The following is a 10,691-nucleotide window of genomic DNA, read 5'->3' as shown; positions in this document are numbered from 1 at the left end:
CCATCCATGTTGCTACACATGGCCAGATTTCATTGTTTCTCATTGCCATGTAGTATTCCATGGTATAGATAAACCACATCTTCTTGATCCATTCATCTGTTGATGGACACTTAGGCTCTTTCCATGTTTTAGCTATTGTGGAGAGTGCTGCTATGAACATTGGGGTGCATGTGCTCCTATGCCTCAGCATTTCTGTATCCCTTGGGTAAATTCCTAGCAGTGCTATTGCTGGGTCATAGGGGAGTTCTATTGTTAGTTTCCTGAGGAACGTCCACACTGTTTTCCAGAGGGGCTGTACCAGTTTACATTCCCACCAACAGGGTAGGAGGGTGCCCGTTTCTCCACATCCTCGCCAGCATCTAGAGTTCTCTGATTTGCTCATTTTAGCCACTCTGACTGGCGTGAGGTGGTATCTCAGTGTGGTTTTGATTTGTATTTCCCTGATGTCACTCTGGATATTTCAAACTGAGTATTGTTGACAGCAAGGCTGGAGGGAGAGGGACAACTCAGGAAGCTGTTACATCAGTCCCACCTGACATTAAAGCTTGTACTACACCAGCAAAGGAAATACAGCTTTCTGAGTGTTAGTGGGATCAGTTTGGTGGCTGATTGATTATATTTGGGAAGCATGAGAGAGATTGCCTCTCTGGTATTGGTGTGGTTGTTAAACCTGAAAGAAGGCACAGTTCAGATGCCTTCCTGGTGTATGGCTGGTTTCCAATCTAACCCATGGATGCACACATCTCTGTGTGTGTTTTGTTGTTGTTGTTGTTGTTGTTGTTGTTTTGGGTTTTTTGTTTGTTTGTTTGTCTTGTAATAAATCCTACTTCATTCTTTAAAAGGCTCAATACAGCTTCCTCTTCCCCTGCTCCTCCTCGGTCACCTCCTCCTCCTCCTTCCCCAAGACTCCTCTCCTGATAGTGCCATTTGTCAAATAAGGCTCCCCTATCTGGACAATCAGAGGAATTTCCTTTCTGGGTTTTGTGGGATTGGACCATTAGGGCAGGTTGACATTTTCCTTGCCCTACCATGGTGTTAGTCTAAGACGTGGTACATGGTATGTGAACCACTGATGTGTCTTCAAACTTGTATTTTTGTTCCCCTTTTGAGAACCCAATGATGGTGGTAGTTCACATCAAGGAAGAAAGAGGGTTTGGAGTTCTTTCCTAGGTAATTTTGGCAAGAGGAGCCCTCATTATGAACGTGATGGATATGAGCCTCAGCTTTCACACCTCCAGGAGGATGATGGAAATGTGATGATGAGGGATATCCAGGAGTACACCCAAGTAAGACAGTAAGTGATCAGGCAACCTGGTTAGCATGCAGCAGCCCCTGGGACTATGCAGCTCTTTCACTCCCCTTTGGTCTTCTTTTTCTTCTCTCACTGGAAAACTGAAGAACGCTAGAAGTGGAATAATGGTTGAACAATCCTACTTGTAGTCCTGGTGATAGAGAGGTGAGGGTGTATAGAAGAAGACTTTCTTAGCATTTATGGCCACCCTCCTCCTCTCCACTTTCCCTCTGCAGCATTCCCTATAGCACCCGACGCAACAAGAGGAGAGCAAAATGGAATAATGAAGGCCATATCCATATTACTGTCTGGAAAGATAGAGAACCTCTGAAGAGAGAAATGGGGAAGAACACACAAGATGGAACCCCAGGGAGCTGGTTCAAGATCACCGTGAGTGTCTTGGCGAGATCTGCATTAGATAGAATATCCTGGAACCCTATAAAAGGAAGACCACATTAAACAACCTTACATTGATTACTTGGAGGAGAGCTTTCCAATGGAGAGAAAGAGGGTTTAGGAAATCCATATTTCGCACAAAAGTAAGAAATAATGCTAGTGGTTCCTTCTTTAGAAGCCCTGTACGGCTCAGTAGAGGGTTGGAAAAAACACTGTTGGGTCTGTTTTCCAGCTTTAATTCCATGTTGTCTCTCCTCACTCTCATCCCTTCTTTTCACCTTTAGATTCCCTGTGGGGGAAAGTATGACAAGACATGGCTAGTGAATTCAATCCAGAACCATTGCAGTGTCCCCTTCACTCCAGTGGATGTAAGAGAGGATGGTGAAGCCAGATGAGTGGACACAGAGAAGTTGGGGGACTGGGGGGTAGCCCACTGAGCAGAAAGACTCTATACTTCAAAATTATTGCTGCCTCCCTCTCCTGTAGTTTCACTACGTGAAAAACCAGGCTCGGTTCTTTGTCCAGGATGCTGGCATTGCCTCTGCGTTGAAAGATGTCAGCTACAAGATCTGTGATGAGGAGAACCAAAAGGTATGTGCTGAGGGCATTACCTGTACCTAGTCCCAGGGTGGGAGGAGAGGCCAGGGGCTGGTGGTCTTCTTTGAAAGTAGAGTTCTTGGTGCTTACCCCTCTGCACCTTCTTGCAGATATCGATCTTTGTCAATCCCTCTAATGTACCGTACTCTGTGCGGTATAAGTTGGAGCCAGAAGAAATGGAGCAGCTAAAGGTAATGCAGACTCAAGGCCCATTGTGTGCTCACACCCAGGCCCATCTCTTCTTCCCCCAGCCCCCGACTTCCCTATCGCCACCGGAGCCTCACAGTGGCTTTCTCCATCTCTCTCTGCAGCTGACCATGAACAAACGCTATGATGTCTTCCAGCAAGCTCTTGACCTCCAGAGGCTCCGCTTTGACCCAGGTACAGTTGATAGCAGTAATGCTAGGGCAGGTGAGGGCACAGGGATCTGCCTGGGAGGGAGACTGAGGGATGGATATGTGGGGAGGGGTTGGTGCTAGCCCTAGACCCCTCTCAGCCTTCTGATTGCCTCCTCTTGGCTTCCTGAAGACTTGGTGGACCATGATATTGATATAATCCTGAATCGAAGAAACTGCATGGCTGCCACCCTGCAGATCATTGAAGAGAATTTCCGTGAGGTAAGGCCTTAGTCCCAGTGCTGTTATTAATAGTAGGGGGTGGAAGGAACTCATGGGGTGGAGGACAGATGTCTCTGAGGCCCTAGATAGTAACTGTCGCTCTAACTCTTCTTCACCAAAAGCTGTTGTCCTTGAACTTGAGCAACAACAAACTGTATGGGCTGGATGGCCTGTCTGACATTATACAGATGGTACCCACAGTCAAGATCCTGAACCTCTCCAACAACGAGGTGGGACGAGGGAGTCAGATCAAAGTTGGGGTTGACGGTGGGTGGTAGTGCTCATGATAGTGATGACAGGAGGCAGGAGAAGGTACCTGTGTGGAAAGGTGGGGGCTGGGGGTGCAGGGACCCGTGTGTCTCTCTTTCCCTGGGACTCCTTTACAGCTTCCTCCCCATATTTCTCAGCTGAACTTGGTGTGGGAGTTAAACAAGATAAAAGGGCTGAATCTTGAAGAGCTTTGGCTAGAAGGGAACCCATTGTGCGACACCTTCCCAGACCAGTCCACCTACATAAGGTCAGTGCGAACCCCTCTCACCCTTCATGGGGACCTTTGCCCCCTGGGAGCCTGAACTGTCCCTGAGAATGCATGTATGCAGAAAGCTGCAACCCTGGTCCTCTGGAAGGACCATAGGCTCCACCTTCTCCTCTCTCTGTGTCCCTCACCTGTAAGGAATTTCCTTCCTCTGACCCGCTCACCTGTTCTCCTGGTCTGGGGTCTGTTTCCACCTCTCTGCATTCAGTGTCCTTTAGCATGCCCTCCAAGAGTTTGCTTCAGGAAGCAGGGCTCCTCCTCTTCACCAGGACCAGGAGTGATGAACGTTGAGCCAGATACTGGTGTCCTGGACTGAGAAGGGTCCTCCAGCCCAGGGCATCAGGCTGAGACAGGCCTTCCTACTCCCTGCTGAGATGGCACTTCCCTCCCTTTTTCTGAGAGGGGACCTCCTTCCCTTGCTCCAGAATGGTTCCCCCTCGAGTCTCAGGCTGCCATGGTGGTTTTCCTGCCCCATGCTGAGGGCCGAGGCTCTGAATGACTGCCATGATGAAATCCATTCCTCTGACCCAATGCCAGGAACTTGGCCCTCCTTGGGAGAAACCGAAGTTCCCTGAGTCAAGGGGCTAGAGACTTCCAGTGAGCAGGGGGTTTCCGGATGCAGGAGTGGGAGGCAGAGGGCTGAGGTGCTTGAGGAGACAAGAATGGAAGGCAGAGGGCTGAGGTGCTTGAGGAGACAGAAGGACAGGACTTTCAGAGGCACTGCCTCCTCCCCACCCCACCCCCACATGTCACATCATCCTGACTGCTCCTTCAGAGCCCTGGGTAACCCAGCACAGGTATGATTCCTCAGGCTAGGAACTGACTGAGACAGGCACAGGTGCACAGGGGCCATCAAGAGGGAAGGTGGTGATCATAAGAGGGGGCCACGGGCCCTCAGCCCCATGCTGACTTGGGGCTTGACCCTCTAGACCTTCTGGGGAAGGTCTCCTGCCCCTGTGGCTGTGTCATTCCCCATGCCCAGCTCAGGCTAAGTTCACACAGGTGACAAAGTTTCAACCACATTCCAGTGGGCCCCCAGCCCAACACCTGCGTGTTTTCCATTCCTACCTCAGCTGCCAGGGCCAGCCAGGGCAGATGAAGGAAAAGGCTGCAGCCAGGGAGCCATTCCCCCCTTCTTCTCTCTTCCTCCCTGGCCCCCACCACCATAGTAGAGCTTTTTTTTCCCCCCTTTCCCTTTGCTTTGCTCTCTCTTCCTCCTTTGTCTCTACTCCCCTTTGTCTCTCTCTCCCCTCCCTTCCTACCTTCGCCCTCTCTTCTGTCTTCATCCCCCCCCTCCCTCCCTGCCACCTGGGTCTTGCCTCACTCACCTCCCTGCCTCAGCATCTCGGGCCATCCCCGGAGGTGTCACGGTCCTGCAGAATTCTGGGCCCCTAGTGAGGTAGCAGAGCCCTGGGCTCCCACCCCATCCCCTATTTTCTCTGGAGCCTTCAGTAGGGACCTGGAGGAAGGAAGGGAGGCAGGGAGGGGAAGGCAGCCCTGGACTCTGGACTCTAAATGTTGCTTCTTGGGTCACTGAAGAAGGGAGTGAGGGTAGTCCAGGTGGGAGCTACCTAGTGGAAAAGAGAGGGAGGGGAGATAGGGGAGAAGGGAAGGAGGGAGGCTTTGCAGCCTTGACCTATCAGTAACCTCTTTCTATTTTGGGTTTTGGACAGTGCCATCAAGGATTGTTTTCCTAAGTTGTTACGTCTGGTAAGTGCCTGCATTCATCACTGTCTTTTACTAACATTGATCATCTCCACACCTGCCCTCAAGCCCTTTGGGTCTTGCCTAGATTGCATATTTGTGCCAGACCCTTACCCGCTTTAGGAGACCAGGACTCCTATAAAAGACAGGAGTATAGTCTCTCGAAAAATGTCCGTGTGTGCGCACACGCGTGCGCGCAACACACACACACACACACACACACACACACACACACGTTGCATATAATAATAGAGACTTCCAGGACCTCATGACGAAGACACCCACTGTAATCTTGTCTGTAATTTCCAATGCCCCTTCATAGCTGACCTCTGACCCTCACCCTCTCTTGGGCTCATCTTCTCAAACCTGATCATCCAGGGCCACCCCCTGGACTCCATTGCTGACTTCCTCTTCCCTTCTTCAGGATGGACAGGAGTTATCCCCACCAGTTACCGTTGATATTGACACACCCTACTTAATAAAGCCCTGCAAGGTGAAGGAAAATGATCAAATGGCATCTGGAGTATTGCAAGGGAGGCTTTATCAGCCACAAAGTCTCAAAAGTCTTTTGATTCCAGGAAAGCTACAAAGGATCTGAGACACTGAAGAGTCTAGTCTTGCAATTCCTGCAGGAGTAAGCACACCTGGGAATCTAAGGGAGGGGAGGCCTAGGATAGGTGAGGCCACCCAAGCTGAGGACTGCTGACTGGGTGTTCAATATCTCATTTGGGGTCCATACCACAGAGACAGACTGTCCTTATTACTCCCCCACAGGTACTACTTGACCTACGACTCTGGAGACCGCCAGGGTCTTCTCGGTGCTTACCATCATGAGGCCTGCTTCTCCCTGACCATTCCCTTCAACCCCGAGGACCTAGCCCCGTGAGTAGCAAAGCTCAGATTCTGCTTCTGGGCCATGCGGACACCCAGCGGACACAGGGCAGCTCCTAGAAACACTCACACTGGCCAGACCATCACCTCCCGTCCCTCTTTCTCTCCTAGAAGCAGCTTGTGTGAGTACTCCAAGGAAAGCAGGAATATGAAGAAGCTCAAGGACCCCTGTGCGTGTGTGATGGGGAAGATTAGGCAGGGAAAGGGGATGTGAAGGAGTAATTATAGGGCCCAGGGTGTGGCAACCCCTGACCTTCGCTTGCTTCTCCTCACCCCATAGACCTGTGGGTTCAGCTGCTGAAGCACACAAAACGTGACATCGTGTGCGCCCTTGGTGTGCTTCCCAAAACTCAGCATGACCTCAGCTCCTTTGTGGTGGACATGTGGTTCCAGACGGTGAGCCCCTGCTTCCTCCCAAGGGCAGCCCTAGAAAGCCACTGGTGGGTAGCAAGTTTAGGTGACTTAGCAGCTGGGCTCTTCCCTTTTAGGAGATGATGCTCTGCTTCTCTGTCAATGGTGTTTTCAAAGAAGGTGAGTGTGTGTAGAGCCCCTTTTCAGATGCCCCACTGCTCCCTCCCCCATGGCTGGGCTCCCTCTGATAACTCTCTCACCTTCCCTGATCCCTTTCCTTCCCTTCCTATTCCTGCGGTGTTCTCCCACCTCCACTCTGCCCCCAAGCCATCCTGGTCTGAGCTGGGTCTATGCCTGTCTGCCCCACACAACTTTGGCACTAGCGACTCAGTCTGTGGAGTTTGATAGCTGTCATCCCAGATTCTTACTCTGAGAACTACTTAGGGTGGTTACTTAACCTCTAAGTTTCCTTGTTTGCAAAATGGGGCTAATAATACCCACCTCTTGGGCAGCTGCAAGAAATGAATCAAGTGAACTTGTGAAGTGGTTGCCACAGCACCTGTCACATAGTAGGGGCCCTATCACTGGAAGCAGATTGCTCCTACTGTTGCCATCTCCATACCAGACACCAAGGCTCCCAATGAACAATTGTCCCCCTCAGCATGAGTATCAAGTCAGACCCTGACTGGGGAAAACTGTGTGGGCATGTGAAACATGTGCGACTCTAAGAGGGGTATTGCTGTTTGTTGTTGAAGTGGAAGGAAGATCTCAGGGTTCTGTTCGTGCCTTCACCCGGACCTTCATTGTTACACCTGCCAGCAATTCCAGGTGAGTGCTGTGTTGTAGGTGGGAATGCCCATCCCAGCCCAGCCCCAGAGGTGTGGGAGTGTGGGAGTGTGGTGGTGTAGACATCTTGGTTTTCTCAGTATTGTGGAAAGCCAACAGGTAGATCCAAGGAACAGTCTAGTCTGATGGTTAAGAGCATGGGCTCTGGAGTCAGAGCACTGGGTTCTCTTCCTGACCCCCACATTCGCTAGGTGTGTATGACCTTGGTTAAGTCACATGACTTCTCTGACTCATTGTCTTCCTTGGAAAATGGGGATTAGGCTGTCCACCCCCTTGGGCTACTGTAAGGGATAAATGTGAGTGTAAACTCATCCCTGGGCTGCAGGGTAAGTACAGATCTAGTGAGGCTGGTAGACAGTCTCTGCAAAGGTGGTCTCTGTGGGTTGGGTAGAGGTACCAGCCAAGGAATCCGGAGGACAGGCACAGTAGGGATGTGGAAGGTACCGGGTTGCTGAGTGGCAGTGGGGGGTGGGATCGTTGTTAGGGATGTGGAGTTGTACATCCACCCAGTTGCCCGAAAGCCCATTTTCCCTCCAGTATATGCATCGTGAATGATGAGCTGTTTGTGAGAGATGCCACCCCCAGTGAGACTCAGAATGCATTCTCCATCCAAGTGCCTACACCCATCTCCAGCTCCATGTCCATCCTCTCCCAGGAGCAGCAGGAAATGGTGCAGTCTTTCTCCACTCAGTCTGGGATGAAACTCGAGTGGTCTCAGAAGTGAGTGTTGGGTGTGCATGGGAATAAGGGTGGGCTGGACAGCGACCTGGGGGAGGGGTCTAGTGAATCAAAGAAACTCACAGGAAATTTGGAAAAATATTTTTTTCCAAAAAAATAAAGAAAGAAAGAAAGAAAGAAAGAAAGGAGAAAGAAAAAAAAAAGTGGGCCCATGGAAGAGGTATCATACTATTATACATGTGAAGAGTTTAAAAAGCAGTATAATGCTCAATGACATTGTCTTATATACGGAATACCCGAAAGAATCCACCCCAAAAAATTACTAGAACTACTCAGCAGTGTTGCAGGATAAAAGTCCAATATACAAAACTCATTTGTATTTCTATGTATTTGCAATGAGGAGTCCAAAAATGAAATTAAGAAAACAAGTCTGTTCACAATAGCATCAAAGTAGTAAAATACTTGGAAACAACTGTAACAGAAGAAGCACAAATCTTATACTCTGAAATCTCTAAAGCATTGTTGAAAAAGTTAAAGAATTGGAGAGACACCCCGTTTCCATGGGTTGGAAGATTGCTATATATTTTAATATTGTTAAGATGGCATTAATAGCTAGAGAAATCTACAGATTCAACACAATCCCTGTCAAAATCCTTCTTTGCAAAAATTGACGAGGTTATCCTAAACTTCATATGCAAGTACACCAAAACAATCTTGAAAGAGAAGAACACAGTTAGAGGATTCACACTTGCCAATTTCAAAACTTGCTACAAAGCTCTAGTAATCAAGACTATGTGGTGCTGGCAGATGGACAGTACATGAATCAATGGAGTAGAATTGAGAGTCCACAAACAAACCCTCACATATATGGCCAATTGATTGTGAAACGAGAGTGCTGAAAAAAAAATCTGGTAGAAAGAAAAATAGTCTTTTCAGCAAATGGTACTGTGACAACTGGATATCCACATGGAGTTACCGTATGACCCAGTAATTCCACCTCTAAGTATCTACCAGGAGAAGTGAAAACATATGTTCACTCTAAAACTTGTACAGGAATGTTCATAGCAACATTATTCATAATAGTCAAAAAGTGGAAACAACCCAAATGTCCTTTGGCTGATGAATGGACAAACAAATCTGGTGTGTCCATGTGGTAGAATATTGTTCCGTCATAAAAAGAATACAGTTCTGATATATGCCACGACATGGTTGAACCTCGAAAACATTACGCTAAGTGAAAGGAGCCAGCCTCAAAAGGTCACAGAGTGTATGATTCCATCTATATGAAATGTCCAGCATAGGCAAATCCACGGGGACCAAAAGCAGATTGGCGGTTTCCAGGGCCTGGGGAAAGGGGAGGAATAGGGAGTCATGTCTAATATCTAAGGAGTTTCTTTTTGAGGTGATAAAATTATTTGGGAATTAGACAGTGGTGATGGTTGAGCAATCTTGTGGATATGCTAAGAAAACACTGAGCTTCACACCTTAAAATGGTATGTGCATAAAAAAAAATAATAAAATGGTATGTGCATTATATCTCAATAAAATGATTGGAAACTTTAAAAATTTCCATTTATCTTCTTGAATGTTTTTCTTTATCAATATATATTAAGCTCCCGTGCTCTTTTGGAGAACTCCAATTTTCTGTTTTGAAGTCTAATGGGCATGACATTTTGTGTCAAATGTGATACACATTTTCACTAGGTCGTTCTTCATCATTACACATAGTGCTCACACTGGTGGTGTGTGCATCCCAGCAAAAAGGTGGCCTAGACTTCCATCACATGGTCAGCGCCTCTGTACTGTGATACTAATGGAGGTCATCTGTTCTGCCACTCCAGGTGCCTTCAGGACAACGAGTGGAACTACACCAGAGCTGGTCAGGTCTTCACTATGCTCAAGGTGAGGTCTGGGATCCATTAAGTGGGTTACAGGTGGGTGTTTCTGGGCCTTCAGGAAAGCCAAGAAGGTGGAGGCTGGGTGGCCTGGGCATGAGACTCTGGGATCTGGCTCCTCTAACATCCCAACTCCTTCCCTTTAGAACGAGGGCAAGATCCCAGAGGAGGCCTTCAAACAAATCCCCTAGAAGAAGCCTTGGATATCCACATCATCTTCGTTCTCTTTTCTCCAGCCTAATGCCATGCCCATGACTGGATGGAGGCCTGGTTGACCAAGAAGCCAAAGTTACCTTTGGCTAGCAGGCCAGGTAACATAACCACCTGAAGTAGTTCCGTGTATTTCCCCCACTCATGATTGCTGTTTATCTTCATAATAAAGAGTGGTGCTGCACGTTGTATGATGTGTGTCCTGGATCGCTCTTCCCCTGCCCTGACCATGAGGCAATGGGTCCAGGACTGAAAGGCCCTGCCCTCTCCTCCACATTATTCACACTGGCAGTCCCTTTTAGGTACACCAGGCTTGACTTCATAGGTACTGTGTCAATAAATTCTGATGAGAAGGGACACACACTGCTTTCAGGGATTGGCCTTTGGAAACAGTGTGGCTCAGTCAGATGCGCTACCTGGAGGCCTGCAGAAGTAGGCATGTGACCTGGAACAACAGGGGCTCTGCAAGGGTTGCCTGCTGGCTAGTGAGGGCTGGGGCAGGAAGAAAGATGAGGACTCACCTATTTTACTTCTTATTCCTAAACATTTGAATGCATTCAAAGACATATCATCAACAATTTTATGGTTTGCAGACAGGTGAATGGGAAATGGGCCTTTTCATACCTCTCACCATGCTTGCATTTGTCTTCTCATCCATCCACTCCACTGCCTCCTCCCCC

The 10,691-nt window shown here is 48.6% G+C and overlaps 1 protein-coding gene across 2 annotated transcripts in view; it reads left to right on the top strand.

The window, feature by feature from the left end:
- Positions 1-10,202, top strand: part of LOC120226072 (nuclear RNA export factor 2-like) — a 12,624-nt gene extending 2,422 nt beyond the window's left edge. Inside the window, exons 2-21 of one of the 2 annotated variants that reach the window (XM_039224262.1) lie at positions 1,111-1,294; positions 1,528-1,681; positions 1,972-2,055; positions 2,174-2,278; positions 2,395-2,475; positions 2,596-2,665; positions 2,813-2,901; positions 3,024-3,131; positions 3,309-3,418; positions 5,110-5,146; positions 5,565-5,633; positions 5,719-5,774; positions 5,915-6,022; positions 6,143-6,201; positions 6,312-6,427; positions 6,520-6,562; positions 7,138-7,210; positions 7,766-7,948; positions 9,748-9,808; positions 9,948-10,202. In XM_039224262.1, coding sequence (XP_039080193.1) covers positions 1,111-1,294; positions 1,528-1,681; positions 1,972-2,055; positions 2,174-2,278; positions 2,395-2,475; positions 2,596-2,665; positions 2,813-2,901; positions 3,024-3,131; positions 3,309-3,418; positions 5,110-5,146; positions 5,565-5,633; positions 5,719-5,774; positions 5,915-6,022; positions 6,143-6,201; positions 6,312-6,427; positions 6,520-6,562; positions 7,138-7,210; positions 7,766-7,948; positions 9,748-9,808; positions 9,948-9,992 — 1,835 coding nt within the window. In that variant the 3' untranslated portion in view covers positions 9,993-10,202. Of the gene's footprint in view, positions 1-1,110; positions 1,295-1,527; positions 1,682-1,971; positions 2,056-2,173; positions 2,279-2,394; positions 2,476-2,595; positions 2,666-2,812; positions 2,902-3,023; positions 3,132-3,308; positions 3,419-5,109; positions 5,147-5,564; positions 5,634-5,718; positions 5,775-5,914; positions 6,023-6,142; positions 6,202-6,311; positions 6,428-6,519; positions 6,563-7,137; positions 7,211-7,765; positions 7,949-9,747; positions 9,809-9,947 lie in introns of those variants that run through there. The other variant, XM_039224263.1, reaches the window with a different exon arrangement.
- The last annotated feature ends 489 nt before the right edge of the window (positions 10,203-10,691 follow it).

Source organism: Hyaena hyaena, unplaced genomic scaffold (genome assembly GCF_003009895.1).
Source record: "Hyaena hyaena isolate Hyena2069 unplaced genomic scaffold, ASM300989v1 scaffold_1578, whole genome shotgun sequence".
Classification (NCBI taxonomy): Eukaryota; Metazoa; Chordata; class Mammalia; order Carnivora; family Hyaenidae; genus Hyaena; species Hyaena hyaena.
Note: the sequence above shows the minus strand (reverse complement) of the source record. Positions and strands in the feature narration are given on the sequence as shown.